Genomic DNA, 17,269 nt, shown 5'->3' on the forward strand with positions numbered 1-17,269 from the left:
ATTAAAATAAATAATCTCAATTTTTAATCATACGGAGTTTCTAGGCTGGTAAGTAAACACGTAGATCATAAACTCTGATTATTTTATCTGTATACAAATAAAGCCTTACATACTTTGCACGTTATGAAATCTTTCAGAGGATGCAGAAGAGAAAAACGCATATCATTTTCCACTCATTCATTCCAAAATATTATGTAATATTTACTGTATACTGGCACTGTTATAGGTGATGGTGCTATAGTAATGAAAATTGGACAAGGTTTCTGTTCATGCAGTATTTTCCTTTTAGCTTCCTTAATACTTAGGTGTTTGACACCTTTTTGCCATGTTAGGCTTTATCCACACAAAAGAACAAATATATTTATATGAAAGAAAACTCAGAACTTGCAACAACAGGTCTGAACCTTATTACTGGTTTCAGCGAATGCAGTTTTTTAAAAAAATCTCCACTTACAATGTTACAAGGCCAGAGTAAATCACAATTAATATATTCCAAACTTTACCCAAGTCAAAAGGTTGTTTGTTTTGTTTCAAAGCAAAGTTATTCTCTGTAAGAACACTGGTCTCATCAGAACCAGGCGGTTTGTAGAGGACACACAAAAAATATATTTATCTCCATCAGGGACATGCAAATCAAAACCCCAGTGGGAAAAAAGAACCCACAATGAAACACCCCTGTATCCCCACTAGGATGACTATGATCAAAGACAAATACTGGTGAGGATGTAGAGAAATCCAGAACCCTCATACATGCTGATGAGAATGTAAAATGGTAAAACCACTTTAGAAAATAGCAGGTCCTCAAAGGTTAAAAGTAGAATAACCGTATGACCCAGCAATTCTGCTCCTAGTATATAACCAAGAGAAATGAAAACACAAGCAGTAATGTAAATAATAGCTAAAAAGTGGAAACAACCCAAATGTCCATCAACAACTAATCAATGAATAAACAAAATGCAGTTTATCCATACAATACAATGGAGTATTATTCAGCAATAAAAATAAATAAGATACAGATACATGCTACAACATAGATGAACCCTGGAAACATTATTCTAAGTGAAAGAAGCCACACACGAGCTGGGCGTAGTGGCTCACGTCTGTAATCCCAGCACTTTGGGAGGCCAAGGCAGGCGGATCACTTGAGGTCAGGAGTTTGAGACCAGCCTGGCCAACACAGTGAAACCCTGACTCTAGTAAAAAATACAAAAATTAGTCAGGTATGGTGGCAGGCGCCTGTAATCCCAGCTACCCGGGAGGCTGAGGCAAGAGAATCAGTTGAACCCAGGAGGCGGAGGTTGCAGTGAGCCGAGATCATACCACTGCACTTCAGCCTGGACGACAGAGCAAGACTCCATCTCAAAAAAATTAAAAAATTAAAAAGAAGCCACACACAAAAGACCACATATTATATAATTCCATTTATATGAGATGACCCAAACAGACAAATCTAAACAGAGAGTAGATTCCTGGTTGCCTAGAGCTGAGGGAGTTAGGGAGGAAGGGGGAAGGATGGCTAAAGGATACAGCGTTTCTTTTTCAGGTCATGAAAATGTTCTAAAATTGAACATGGTGGTGTTTGCACAACTCCATCAATATATGAAAACTGCCTGGCATGACGGCTCACGCCTGTAATCTCAGCACTTTGGGAGGCTATGGTGGGTGGATAACTTGAGGCCAGGAGTTCAAGACCAGCCTGACCAACATGGTGAAACCCCATCTCTACTGAAATACAAAAAGTAGCCAGGTATGGTGGTGGGCAACTGTAATCCCAGCTACTCAAGAGGCTGAGCAGGACAATCACTTGAACCCAGGAGGCAGAGGTTGCAGTGATAGTGCCGTTGTACTCCAGCCTGGGTGACAGAGTGAGACTCTGTCTCAAAAATAAACACACACACACACACACACACACACAACTACAAAACTGTATACACTAAAGGGGTGAATAATATAGTATGTGAATTATATCTCAATAAAACTGTTAAATATTATATGCATACACATCTTTGGTAATCTATGTATGAGGTGGATGTAAGAAATGATGGTTACAGAATTTCAGGGATGGCAGAGGCCTCAAAAGTTAACTAACCCAACTTCTGGGCTACAGGAATCTTCCATATTTAGTAAAGTTCATTTAGCCTATGAATAGAAGTGAAAATTTTTTTATTTTGTGTCAAACATTTCTAAGTTCACATTGATTGTTTCCTAGTATAGCCAGTCAAGCACAGAAAAAGACAGTTGGCTTTGGGATCAGATGTATCTGAGTTCAAACCTCAACGGTACCTCACTATGTGCCTTGGACAAGTACCCTGAGCATAACCTCCCTCGTTAGGTAAAGCAGTGATAATACCTAACTTGAAGATTATGAAGATTATGTAGGTAATAAATCTAGTTTTATATTAAGATTTCAAAAGAAAAGCAGTCATTAATAAAAGCTAAGCCTGTTACCACTATTACTAGTAAGTTGCTGGAAAAAATCATTTGATGAGTAATTGACTAAAAGGCAGAAAACTTGATTGGATCCTGGATTGGAAAACCAAAAAAAAGTTTACGAAGGAGATTTTGAGGATGACTAGAGACTTTGACTATGGCATGATTATTAGATAATACTGTAGAATTCTTTTCTCAGGTGTGTTACTTTTATTACAGCTATAGAAAAGAGTGCCTTTATTCCTAGGGATGCATACAGAAGTTGTCAGGGGTGAAGTGTCATGATGTTTGCAAACGATTTGCATATGATTCAGGAAAAAAAGACAGAAAGTTAACGTGACATTATGTTAGAAATTGTTTAAGGGCTACAGGGTTGTTTTTTGTTTTTTTAATCTTTCTGTAGCTACAGGGTACTTTTTAATCTTTCTGTAGATTTGAACATTTTATTTATTTATTTATTTATTTATTTATTTATTTATTTATTTATTTATTTTTGAGACACAGTTTCACTCTGTCACCCACGCTGGAGTACAGTGGAGGGATCTCAGCTCACTGCAACCTCTGTCTCCCAGGTTCAAGCGATTCTTCCGCCTAGGCCTCCAGAGCAGTTGGGATTGCAGGTGCAAGCCACCAAGCCTGGCTAATTTTTGTATTTTTGGTAGAGATGAGGTTTCACCATGTTGGCCAGGCTGGTCTCGAACTCCTGGCCTGAGGTGATCCACCCACCTCAGCTTCCCAAAGTGCTGGGATGACAGCCACCACACCAGCTGAACATTTTCAAAACTAAAAGTTGGGGGAGGCCAAGCACGGTGGCTCATGCCTGTCATCCCAGCACTTTGGGAGGCCGAGGTGGGCAGATCACAGGTCAGAAGTTCAAGACCAGCCTGGCCAACATGGTGAAACCCCGTCTCTACTAAAAATACAAAAATTAGGCCAGACGCAGTGAGTCACGCCTGTAAGCCCAGCACCTTGGGAGGCCGAGGCGGGTGGATCACCTGAGACTAGGAGTTCAAGACCAGACTGGCCAACATGGCAAAACCCTGTCTCTACCAAAAATACAAAAACTAGCCAGGCACAGTGGCGTGTGCCTGTAATCCCAGCTACTTGGGAGGCTGAGGCAGGAGAAATGCTTGAACCTGGGAGGCGGAGATTGCAGTGAGCCGAGATTGCGCCACTGCACTCCAGCCTGGGCGATAGAGCAAGACTCCATCTCAAATAAATAAATAAAAGTTGGGGGAAATATTATCTCACCATGCAAGTTTAACCCAGGATTATTTATATAAATAGTAAGCTATGGTAAAGTCTGTGACGGTTTAAAATATTTAATGGCTGTGCACAGTGGCTCACACCTGTCATCCCAGCACTTTGGGAGGCCAAGCGGAAGGATTGCTTACAGCCAGGCATTTGAGACCAGCCTGGCCAACACAGTGAGACCGCATCAAAAATTTGATGCACTCTACAAAAATTTAACAAATTAGTTGGGCATGGTGGCATGCACCTGTAGTCCCAGCTACTTAGGAGGCAGAAGAGAGGGATTGTCTGAGCCCAGGAGGTCAAGGCTGCAGTGAGCTATGATGGCACCACTGCACTTCAGCCCGAGTGACCAAGTAAGACTCTGTCATAAATAAAATATTTAATGATGACATGTTAAAAATAAGATATATATTTTTTCCTGCTCACTTATATTCCTAAGATCTTAGTGCAGATGAACAATGCTTTTACATCAAGGTAAGTGTAAAGAATTTTTTTTTTCATGTCAGACTTGTAATGTGCTAACATTGTAACAAGGTTCTAGGGTGGCACATCTCATACATGTGTGTGAACAGCCAATCACCACACTTATGAACTATAAAAGTATCAAAAAGAATTATAAAGAGTATGAAAATCACCACTGTAAATAACAAATCATTTTTCAATAAAAATTAATTTCATGCAAAAATCCCTCAAGGTATCTGATGAGTATACTTGTAAGTAAACATCTTTGTGTGTGTGTATGTGTGAGACAGGGTCTCGCTCTGTCACCCAGGCTGGAGTGCAGCAGTACAATCTCAGCTCACTGCAGTCTCTGCCTCCAGAATTCAACTGATCCTACCGCCTCAGCATTCTGAGTAGCTGAGACCACAGGCATGTACCACCACGCCCGGCTAAGTTTTTTTTTCTTTTGTTGGGGAGTAGAGACAAGGTCTCCCTGTATTCCCTGGGCTGGTCTCAAATCCCTGGACTCAAGCAGTCCACCCGCCTCAGGCTCCCAAAGTGCTTTTTACAGGTGTGACCCACTGCGCCTAGCTAAGTAAATATCTTATAATGAAATATTAGTTATACTTATTTTTATTCTTAGTGAAACAAAGGTATGGGTGGAAACAGAATTCCTATTTTTCCAAAAGGAAGTATTTGAAAAAAATGAGTAATCTGGCTGGGTGTGGTGGCTCATGCCTGTAATCCTAGCACTTTGGGAGGCTGAGATGGGTGGATCACGAGGTCAGGAGTTCAAGACCAGCCTGGCCAACACAGTGAAACCCCATCTCTACTAAAAATACAAAAATTAACCCAGCATGGTGGCACACGCCTGTAATCCCAGCTACTCAAGGGATTGAGGCAGGAGAATCGCTTTAATCTGGGATGTGGAGGATATGGAGAGCTGAGATGGCACCTTTGCACTCCAGTCTGGGTGACAGGGCGAGATGCCAGTCTCAAAAAAAAAAAAAATTGTAATCTGAGCAAATTTAACTTGGATCCTAAAGACACACATTTTAGCTTAAGAATAAGCTGGCCAGGCACAGTGGTTCACGCCTTTAATCCTAGCACTTTCAGAGGCCGAGGCTGGCAGATCATGAGGTCGGGAGATTGAGACCATCCTGGCCAACACTGTGAAACCCGTCTCTACCAAAAATACAAAAATTAGCTGGGTATGGTGGCACGCGCCTGTAATCCCAGCTACTTGGGAGGCTGAGGCAGGAGAATGGCTTGAACCCAGGAGGCAGAGACTGCAGTGAGCCGAAATCACGCCACTGTACTTCAGCCTGGCAACAGAGCGAGACTCAGTCTCAAAAAAAAAAAAAAAAAAAAAAGAATAAATTATTCTAAGGAAATAAGCAAACATATGCACTGCAGCAAAAACAATGCTGTGCGTTGACCACACTGCTTTCTTTCTGAGCTCAAATTATGACTATCTTTCCCATTCTCTTTTATAGCAGGTCAGAGATAAAGTGTTCTAGAATGTATTGAATGGAAGGTCATTTCCAAGCCTGGCCCTTAATATCCTGTTTAATTCTCTAGCTCTGTTTCCCTTCTATGAGAACTACAGAGGACATGCATCCAAAAGTCAAAACCACAAAGTAGAGGAGAACCACCTAACCCACATCAAGCCACAAGAGAGTAAGAAAAATCCTTGCTTGTGTTAAGCTACTCAGCTATGGGAGTTTATCTGAAGCCCTGGCACAGCCTAGACAGAGCTTCCTACAGTTTCTTCATTTAACTTCCCAGACTATTCCCTATCATCCAGACTATTCCAACTAAACACATGCACCAAAAGGTGTGCCCAAGGCTATTCACTACAATACCTTTTATTTCAAAAATTAGAAACAAAACAGTTGAGGCCAGGCACGGTGGCTCACGCCTGTAATCCGAGCACTTTTGGAGGTCGAGGCTGGCAGATCATATGGTCAGGAGATCAAGACCATCCTGGCCAACATGGTGAAACCCCACCTCTACTAAAAATACAAAAATTAGCCAGGTTTGGTAGCACGCGCCTGTAGTCTCAGATACTCGAGGGACTAAGGCGGCAGAATCACTTGAACCCGGGAGCCAGAGGTTGCAGTGAGCTGAGACCATGCCAATGCACTCCAGTCTGAGTGACAGAGTTATACTCCATCTCAAAAACAAAAAACAAAAAAATTAGCCGGACATGGTGGCACACACCTGCAGTCCCAGCTACTTGGGAGGCTGAGGCAGGAGAATCGCCTGAACCAGGGAGGCAGGGTTTGTAGTGTGCCAAGATCACACCATTGCACTCCAGCCTGGGTGACAGAGCAAGACTCCATCTCAAAAAAACAAAACAAAAACACCCAAAACAGTTGAGCATGAAGTGGGATTGGTTAAATAAATGTTACAGTGTATCAATGGAGCAATAGGCAGCCTTTATAAAAACCCTAATTGGCCCGGTACAGTGGCTCACACCTGTAATCCCAGCACTTTGGGAGGCCGAGGCAGGCGATCACAAGGTCAGGAGATCGACACCACCCTGGCCAACATGGTGAAACTCCACCTCTACCAAAAATACAAAACTTAGCTGGGCGTGGTGGCATCTGTCTGTAATCCCAACTAATAGGAAGGCTGGGGCAGGAGAATTGCTTGAACCAGGGAGCAGAGGTTGCAGTGACCCAAGATCGCGCCACTGCACTCCAGCCTAGTGACAGGAAAAAAAAAAAAAAAAAAAAGAACCCTAATTTAGGCCGGGAGTGGTGGATCACACCTGCAATCCCAGCACTTTGGGAGGCCAAGGCAGGCAAATCACCTGAGGTCGGCAGTTCAAGACCAGTCTGACCAACATGGAGAAACCCCATCTCTACTAAAAATACAAAATAAGCCGGGTGTGGTGGAGCATGCCTATAATCCCAGCTATTCGGGAGGCTGAGGCAGGAGAATCGCTTGAACCCGGGAGGTGGAGGTTGCGCTGAGCTGAGATCGCACCATTGCACTCCAGCCAACAAGAGGGAAACTCCATCGCAAAAAAACAAACAAACCAAAAAAAATACCCTAATTTAGATCTATATTAACAGGAAAAGGTTCATAATCATATTGTTAAATGAAAAATATGTGAAGACAAACTGTACATATTGTATAGTCCTACTTATGCAGGAAAAAATAGTGGGTATATTTATTTGTATATATACACACAAAAAAAAGTTTGGAAGGATGTCTGTCAAAATTCAATAGTAGTTATCTGTCCAAGTACAGATAATCTAGTTTCCAAATTTTGCAATGAGCATATATTTTAAAATAAAGGTATTCTTAAAAAATAAACTGATTTGAAAGAACAAGCAAATTTAAGACATTCCGGGGATGCTTTGCCTATTCTAGAATGAATGCATTTATAATATTAGTTCCTTTACTTTCTACTAAATTTCTGACTCTTTCTAGTAAGCTAGACTCCTCAAAACATTGACATTAAATAGTTTAAACATTAACAAACTATAACATACTGCAAGGCCATAGGTTTCTTTTTCACAATAATGAATAGTCAAAAGACTAACAGTTGCGTAGTTCGGATATAATTAAAATATATAGTATTTATACCTCCAGCAGACTGTTTTACCCCTATCGAGCACTCAAATACACCTGAACATTTCATTTTGACCTATCTGACTCAGTTTTCCCACAGGTGATCCATTTTAGTGATATCACCACCACTACCCAGAGTTTTCTCATTTTTCAAGAAACACAGAATCAACTTCAATTCACAATTACGTAGTAAACTTTTTGTTTTGTAGACTAGCATCTGACAGATAGATATGTGTCTTAACCAATGCAGCCACTGTGGTCTTGATTTCTACTGCTACTCTTTCAGTGGAAGAGCAACCACAGCCTGACTTCCCTTTTTTTTTTTTCTGAGACGGAGTCTCGCTCTGTCGCCCAGGCCGGAGTGCAGTGGCGCGATCTCGGCTCACTGCAAGCTTCGCCTCCTGGGTTCATGCCATTCTCCTACCTCAGCCTCCTGAGTACCTGGGACTACAGGTGCCCGCCACCACGCTCAACTATTTTTTGTATTTTAGTAGAGACGGGGTTTACCGTGTTAGCCAGGATGGTCTCGATCTCCTGACCTCGTGATCCACCCGTCTCGGCCTCCCAAAGTGCTGGGATTACAGACGTGAGCCACCACGCCCGGCTACAACATGACTTTCCTAGCTTCCTCTTTAACTTCTCAGGCTATGAACTATCACCTTTCGTTGATCTAGCATTTCCAGTGTGTCCAGCAGAAAAACAAGAGAAATTGAAAAATAATACTTCACTTTCATTTCTGAGGATGTTTACACTTATTATTTGAGAAAGAATTAAAAAATGAGTCAGGAGGGAAAGTTTTCTCTTCCTATTATCCATCCCAATTATGGTACTTAGAAATACAGGGTATATCATAAGACAGCTTCTTAGAGATTATCCTTTTTAAAAAATCTACTTTCCTGGTAAAAGACTTCAAATAAAAAGAGAAAAGAAATAAGTATAATTAATTTTCACCTTTGCAGAACTGAGCAGCTTTTTGAAAATCAGAGATATAAGCTACTGAAAAAAAATTCACATATAAATTTACCTCTATGTTATATTCAGCCCCATCTGTGTTGATTCTGATTATAACATCATCATCTCTTATGTGGGCTAGAACCCTAGAGTCAGGTTCACCTTAAGAGAAAAAAAAAATTATTATTTAAAGATACTTACATCAAATAAGAAACTACGCATTACTCTCAATAAAAATTAAATCCTTCAGGGTGGAATTTGCCTAGTACTGTGACAGCTCTGCAAAACAAGAAATAAAGGCCCAAGAAAGCAGCTGGATAATCTCACCTCCTAAGGGGTAGCCTCAAGTTTAGTCACTTGAATCCTATCCCTTTCCCAAAACAAACAAAATACTACGATTTTCTTCTGGAATAATTTTATCTACTTTTAGGTAAAGGAAGAACTAAGAGAGACAGAAAGCATGATGTGGAATGTACAGGCCTAGGAACTGTACTATTTGTGGATTTGAATGCCATTTGTTTTTTCATTGCAGAAAAAGGTCAAAAAGTAAACTGCAATTGCCTGTTTGATAGATTTTCTCAAATACATACATAATAAGATCACAAAGTATTTTATCTCCAAGCTTTCCTGTTTAAAATATAAAGAAAGTTTACAGTCACTGATGAAAAGAAAGGTTAAATTCCTATCACTTAAGAGGAATTTAATTTTAATCATTAAACCAGCCAGTTAGTATGACATTTAGATAATACTCATTTCCTCCTATTAGAATATTTCCACCTCTAAACTTACATACCTCAAAGAAAACAGGCAAAGAATAGCACTTCTATGACACCCCGTCCCCACTACCCTGCACCAGAAAAGAATATGCAATCAAGTTAGATTTGGAGACCTAACACACCAGACACAGGGGCAAACCAACAAGCTCCATACTAACCAACCACGTGTCCAGTGAAGAAGTCCTGCCATTTCACAGTGTACTCGCTTTCATTTTTACCATCCACCACCACGACCTTGAAATTTTGTGAAAAACGTTCAGTACTCGACGTCAGGTATAATTTAAAATGCCTAAAGAAAAATGCATTCATATTTTACTCTAAGCACACAAATTATGTCTCATTTTCATATAATTAAACTTTCTTAAAAAGCCAGAAGCGTTGACATTAATAAGACACTATGCAAGTTACAACTAAAGTCTTATTAGGTACTTAGATCAATATATCTCCTGTAAAGACAAACGGACTAATTTACTTAGCTATAAAAACAGCAGACCAAAATAAACTCACACTAGGGAAAACATATTCAAAGAACTTACACATTCATCTCTCCTGGAAAATACTGAATAATAAAGAAATACACATGACTGAATAGTTAAGTTGGAATCCTGATTATCTAAAAAATTATTATTAAAAACTAATCCAATTATACACCATTTACTGAACACCTACTTGGTGTTAGGTACTATGCATCTATTACCTCCACTTCACACAAGTACAAATTGAGGCTTGGAAGCTAATCAACCTACTCAAAGTTACACAGCTAGTAAATGGTGAAACTGGGAAATAAACCTGGTTTATTTCAAAACCCTGTATTATGCTGTCTCTAACTATCAAGCTGGGTAGACTATGAGAAAATTCTTATTGCTGTGCAAAATTAATAAATGCTGCTTTCTATATTTAAAAATACTCATGTGGCCTCCCGCGGTGGCTCAGGCCTGTAATTGCAGCACTTCGGGAGGCCGCGCTGGGCGGATCACGCGGTCAGGAGATCGAGACCATCCTGGCTAACACGGTGAAACCCCATCTCTACTAAAAATACAAAAAATTAGCCGGGCGTGGTGGCGGTTGCCTGTAATCCCAGCTACTCGGGAGGCTGAGGCAGGAGAATGGCGTGAACCCGGGAGGCGGAGCTTGCAGTGAGCGGAGATCCTGCCACTGCACTCCAGCCTGGGCGACAGAGCAAGACTCTGTGGCAAAAACAAAAAAAAGTACTCATGCTTTTTTTCCTCCTCAAAACCACATATCCCGCAAAACAGTAATCCACAATTACCATTAGGAAAATAAATACAAGGTATCCAAGACAGAAGTTAGAATATAAACTCCATCAGCACCAGGAAACAGGAAAGAGGGGAGGGGAGGGGAGGGGAGGGGAGGGAGGGGAGGGGAGGGGAGGGGAGGGATACATTCCAGTTCTTTAGTGGGCCTACTATTCTTTTTGTTTTCTATGACTTTAGGTCCTTACATGAACTAGGAGTGGTGAGCAAGACTTTCTCCATTATTATTTATAGACTTTCAATGTGTCCATGAACACCAAAGACAAAGAAAGGTGTATTACTCATCTCACCCACAGAAACAAATTTTGTCAGCTGTGGTACTGAAAATATATTACTTCCCCATGGGATTGCGAAAGTCTTTAAACTACCGGAAAGAAATCTAGACTGGGACTATCTCCATGGCAACAAATATTTTTAACTTTTTGAGCATAACAAGGTAATTTTAGTTTGCTTGCGGTTTTTAATGGTCAAAGGGAACAGACAACAATAGAACATTATTTCGTAAATCCTTGGAGCGTTCTCTTCTGCTGTCCTGAAACATATCTTCCCACACATTCTCATTACGATTCTTCCCTCCAGTTGTGTTGAGAACTTTCAAAAGCATACTTATTATAAATGTCTTATTACTTTGTTTGAAAGCTAAGAGCTTGCAATATTACTTAATGTTCTTTTCAGAAAGAAACCAATGGAACTGCATTTTTCATTTGCTACATTAAGAATCTGCTCTAAAGACCAAGCAATGATAAAATTCATGTTTTTTGATGTTCCAGTATTAGCTTTTGAGTCACAAAACTTCCAACAGAATATGTCAAAATTTCTTTTGCTTTATCCTCCCAAAATTACGTGAAGTCATTTTCTTACAAATTTCTTTAACATTTTATCTTTCTGACTTTCAACTTAAGAATTTACAGTAACTAAAGACCAGCTAACCAGTTTGAATTAACATTATTTTCCTAATCATTTTTAATGGTCCGTTTAGTCAGGTATATCACTTTCATTTCTTTATCAGTTCTAGACCTCCTCAAATAATCTGAGATATTTCGCTTTTAGGAGAAACATTTAACTTTTTCCAAAAAACTTCAGGCAACATCAAAAAAGTATCAAAACAGTATCTGCAGCTTTTTCATTATTTAAAAATAAGATAATTTCTTGATTTTTTTCTTTTTTTTTTTTTTGAGACGGAGTCTTGCTCTGTCACCCGGGCTGGAGTGCAGTGGCGCAATCTCGGCTCACTGCAAGCTCCACCTCTCGGGTTCACGCCATTCTCCTGCCTCAGCCTCCCAAGTAGCTGGGACTACAGGCGCCTGCCGCCTCGCCCAGCTAATTATTTGTATTTTTAGCTATATTATTTGTATTTCACCGTGTTAGCCAGGATGGTCCTGACCTCGTGATCCACCCGCCTCAGCCTCCCAAAGTGCTGGGATTACAGGCATGAGCCATCTCGCCCAGCCTGTAATCAATAATTTCTTGATTTATCTAAATCAATAATTTTCTAAATCAGTAATTTATCTAAAATCAATAATTTCTTGATTTATAACAAAAAGGAAATGAAACCTGTAAGGCAAATTTTAAACAAGTTTCTTTTTTTCTTAAGTTACTTCAACTCTTCATACAACCTCTCAGTATTTCCAAGCTTTTTGAACCTCTAATAGTTACGTCCAAATTTAATGCAATGAGCTTAGTTTGAATTACTTTGCCTTCCACTGCTATCAAAAAACAGAATCTTCTCATTTACCATCAGGTAATGAGTGGTGTCAGAGTTAATTCAGCCCTGAAACAAACTGATTATTTCAGCTATCTTTGTTTGTTTTTGTTGTTGTTTTAAACTTTAATAACACAATATGATAGAAAAGAAAGGCTTGGAGTCTGACAAACTTGGCTTAAGTCCTACCTTCATTTACTCACTGTCTGACTTTGGCCTTAATCTTTGAATCCTAAGTATTTATCTACAAATGGAAATAATATCACCTAATAACTGAATGGTTTTGGGGATTAAAGGAAATAACCTATTTTAAAACACCCTGGTATAAAATTCCATAGACTATTAGATAAATTTCCCATTAAATATTTCGTATGGAAACTTTGTAAAACAAATTACATACTTCCCTGCTTTCTTACACAGAGAAAAGATAACAAGTGGCTACAATTTAATATTTTCTTAAGGAATCAATGTCATCTACCAAATTTGAAAGAGAAATATATAAGGCTATGGAAGTTTTTGCCTCTAGAATACGGATTCTACAGGCCACCTCAAACCCAACTTTAAAGGAAACCCAAAAAGCTAAACTTTGAGTTATTTTCATTTTATAGTTTCCTCACTCTTCCTTTGCTCCTACTCATCTCTTGCTATCATATCCACTTCTTCACCAAATTCCCCACCAGTATAGCAGAAATAACACAAGCCTCGGAGTCCAACCTTTGTTCAAATCTTGCATCTGTCATTTACTAACTGAGCAGTCTTGGGCAAGTCACTAAGCTCTCTAAGCCTTAATGCTGTTGTTGTTCCTTCAAACAAGGAATCACTTTTAGAGATAACTTCTGTAACGTGCCAGTAAATTACAGAAAAGAAGCACCTGATTAACTGTAGCTATTACCAATCTGCTCAAATTTGGTGTTAAGTTGAAAGCTAATAACCAATCCTGTAATATTCTGACCTAAAATCTAATAGAAAGAAGTCATTAAAAAATAACCTAAGGATAATTACAATAGCTAGGAAAAATTAAAATAATTTGCATTAAAAATTTGCCTAAAATAACCATATGACAATGGACCAATCTCCTTAATATACTAAGCACTGCTACAATTCAGTAGTTAGACAAATTCAATAGAAAAATAGTCAAAAGGTATAAAAAGGCAGTTTACAGAAATATAAATTACAGAAATAGAAATTAAAAAGATGCTCAATGTCACAAAAAATGAAAATCAAAACAACTATAAAATACCATCCCCTTTAGAGGGGTGAAAGTTAAAGGCTGATAAACCTAGTATTGGCAAAGATAACAGGAAACAGGTAAACTCATATATTGCTGCTGGAAGAATAAATTGGTCAAATCTCTTTGGGAGGAAAGAGTAATATCAATAAACATAGTATACATATCCTTGTCCCAATAATTCTCCTTCTAGGAATATATCCTATAAAAACACCTCACCAAGGTATACACTTACAAAGATACTCACTAGAGCATTGTTTGTTATATTAAAAAAATCACTTTGGTTAAACACTATCCATCTGTAGTGTATTAGTCAGTATGTTGTTACAGTTCTATGCAATAGGAATATTTATGCAGCTGTTTAAAATGAGGTAAAGGCCGGGCGCGATGGCTCAAGCCTGTAATCCTGGCACTTTGGGAGGCCGAGACGAGCAGATCACGAGGTCAGGAAATCGAGACCATCCTGGCTAACACGGTGAAACCCCGTCTCTACTAAAAAATACAAAAAACTAGCCGGGCGAGGTGGCGGGCGCCTGTAGTCCCAGCTACTCGGGAGGCTGAGGCAGGAGAATGGCGTGAACCCGGGAGGCGGAGCTTGCAGTGAGCTGAGATCCGGCCACCGCACTCCAGCCCGGGCGACAGAGCGAGACTCCGTCTCAAAAAAAAAAAAAAAAGAAAAAACAAGAAAAGGAAAGAAAATGAGGTAAAATATGCTATCTATATCACCTACACACACACACACACACACACACACACACACACACACAGACCTACAGGCAAAAAATATGCATTAAAATATTTTGGGCCGGGCACAGTGGCTCACACCTGTAATCCCAGCACATTGGGAGCCCGAGGCAGGTGGATCACCTGAGGTCAGGAGTTCAAGACCATCCTGGCCAACATGGTGAACTCTCATCTCTACTAAAAATACAAAAATTAGTGGAGCGTGGCGGTGGGCGCCTGTAATCCCAGCTACTAGGGAGGTTGAGGCAGGAGAACCGCTTGAACCTAGGAGGTGGAGGCTTCAGTGAGCTGAGATCGTGCCATTGCACTCCAGTCTAGGCGACAAGAGCAAAACTCTGTCTCAAAAAATAAATTAATTAATTAATTTAATTTAATTTAATTTAAAAATCTGAAGTTTACACAGGAAACCCCTCTGGGTCTGAGAAGTGTAACAGAGTTAGAAGTAAAAACTCTGTATATCCTCCATGGCTTGTTTTTTAAATCAGATGCACATATTCCTTTTATTTTTTTAACACAGTTGAGAAGGCTTGTCCTATATAAAGATGGCCAGGCGCAGATGGCCAGGCGCAGTGGCTCATGTCTGTAATCCCAGCACTTTGGGAGGCCGAGACGGTGGATCACTTGAGGTCAGGAGTTCAAGACTAGCCTGGCCAACATGGTAAAACTCCGTCTCTACTAAAAATACAAAAATTACCCAGGCGTGGTGGTGTGCACCTGTAGTCCCAGCTACTTGAGAGTCTGAGGCACAAGAATCACTTGAACCCAGGAGACAGACGTTGCAGTGAGCCAAGATTATACCACTGCACTCCAGCCTGGAAAACAGAGCAAGATTCTCAAAAAAAATAAAAATAAAAATAAAAATAAAGAATAATTCAGTCAATTTACATTCTCCATGTGTCTGTTTTTTGATACTGAATAAAGCTTCCTAAAGACTTTTTTTTTTTTTTTTGAGATGGAGTCTCGCTCTGCCGCCCAGGCTGGAGCGCAGTGGCCGGATCTCAGCTCACTGCAAGCTCCGCCTCCTGGGTTCACGCCATTGTCCTGCCTCAGCCTCCCGAGTAGCTGGGACTACAGGCGCCGCCACCTCGCCCGGCTATTTTTTTGTATTTTTTTTAGTAGAGACGGGGTTTCACCGTGTTAGCCAGGATGGTCTCGATCTCCTGACCTCGTGATCCGCCCGTCTCGGCCTCCCAAAGTGCTGGGATTACAGGCTTGAGCCACCGCGCCCGGCCCCTAAAGACTTTTAAAAGAGGCCTGCAATTATCTAACATTTCAATGTGCAAAACAACACATGGTATTAAAATCACTTCTGAAACAGAACATATCAATCAATTTATGCTAAGAAGTAAGAAGAACTCAATGTAGAAAGAACATTAAATTTGGGCCAGGCATGTTGGCTCACACCTGTAATCCCAGCACCTTGCGAGGCCAAGATGGAAAGACCACCTGAGTCCAGGAGTTCAAGATCAGCCTGGGCAACAAGGCAAGACCCTGTCTTTAAAAATAAATTAATATGAAGCAGGTTAAAGAATCCTGGAAACTAACTAAAGTAAATAAATAGAACACGAAATTCTAGACCCAGCTCGCCACCAGGCTGTGGAGTCCTGAACAAAATCTTTATCTTTTCATACATCAAGTAAAGATAATATTTAGCACATGGCTGATGGTTCTAAAGTAGCAACAAAAACGAAAGGTTTTATAAACATTCAATTAATTAAAATTATGTTAGAATTTTCGAAACATCATTACCATCATTAAGACCTCTGCAACACCTATTTACTTTTTTAAAAATACTCATCAGTATGAACTTTATTTTATTTATTTATTTATTTATTTTTGAGATAGAGTCTCACTCTGTCGCCCAGTCTGGAGTACAGTGGCACCATCTCGGCGCACTGCAGCCTCCACCTCCCCAGTTCAAGCGATTCTCCTGCCTCAGCTTCCCAAGTAGCTGGGATTACAGGTATATGCCACCATGCCTAATTTTTGTATTTTTAGTAGAGACGGGGTTTTGCCATGTTGCCCAGGCTGGTCTCAAACTCCTGAGCTCAAGCAATCCACATGTCTTGGCCCCCCAAAGTGCTCGGATTACAGGCGTAAGCCACTGCACCCAGCCCCAGTATGAGTTTTAGAATAAGCATTATACTTCAAAACCACTGTATATATAACAGACTATAATTACATTAATTACAAATCTTTAAAATGTAATTTCCCAAGATTTCAGTAGATACCCTTACTTTTTTGTTTTTGCTAAACCAAGCCCCCAGTGCCCCAACATTATTCCATGAATAATTCAAATTACCTTTTCAAAGCTGAAAAAGTTAGTAGTGTTTCTACATGTGTTGAAGTCTGTAGATCTCTTTTTCTTACAGAATGCTGCTGGATATTAGATAAGGAGAGAATATCGTAGTCTGAGAGCAAAGAATCAAGCTTCTCTGAAATAAAGGTAAAAAAGGTATTAGCATCTAAACCTAATAATCAATTGTAATATCGTTAAAATGAGAGTGCCAGACAATAAATCTTTCCTGATGTAATCCATTAGGAAGTGCCAAGCACAAACTAAAAATCATTTTTTATCAACAGAAACTCCACTGCCTCTTCCAAAATTAGAAGGATTTTTAGAAAACAAATTGGGTGACTTAAGTCTCTTTAAAAACTGTTTAAAAATATTTGCACTGATGCTTTCCCTTTCTTTCAACAAATATCACTGCAGACACTACGGTATTCAAAATCCTTCCAATGGACTTAGAAGGTCCTCAAAATACAGCAACAGCAGCTGAAAATACAAGTTTATTGCTACTAATGTTAAATATGCTCACAAAACCAGTTTTAAAAGAAAGACTCTCACTCATGTGTGGAAGCTAAAAAAGTGGATCTCGTGGAG

General features: G+C 39.9%; 1 protein-coding gene and 1 non-coding gene across 3 annotated transcripts in view; both read right to left on the bottom strand.

Annotated features, from left to right (window-relative positions):
- Positions 1-17,269, bottom strand: part of ADAM17 (ADAM metallopeptidase domain 17) — a 69,541-nt gene that overhangs the window by 39,698 nt on the left and 12,574 nt on the right. For both annotated transcript variants that reach the window (XM_030920468.1, XM_010379684.2), the window contains exons 2-4: positions 16,688-16,820; positions 9,596-9,726; positions 8,735-8,823 (exon numbers count right to left, since the gene is read on the bottom strand). In XM_030920468.1, the coding sequence (XP_030776328.1) occupies positions 8,735-8,823; positions 9,596-9,726; positions 16,688-16,820 (353 nt within the window). The remainder of the gene's footprint in view (positions 1-8,734; positions 8,824-9,595; positions 9,727-16,687; positions 16,821-17,269) is intronic.
- Positions 4,185-4,288, bottom strand: LOC115894459. Its single transcript, XR_004054577.1, has one exon. It is a non-coding gene; the product is annotated as a small nucleolar RNA U13 (small nucleolar RNA).

Source organism: Rhinopithecus roxellana, chromosome 17, assembly GCF_007565055.1.
Source record: "Rhinopithecus roxellana isolate Shanxi Qingling chromosome 17, ASM756505v1, whole genome shotgun sequence".
NCBI classification, from domain to species: Eukaryota; Metazoa; Chordata; class Mammalia; order Primates; family Cercopithecidae; genus Rhinopithecus; species Rhinopithecus roxellana.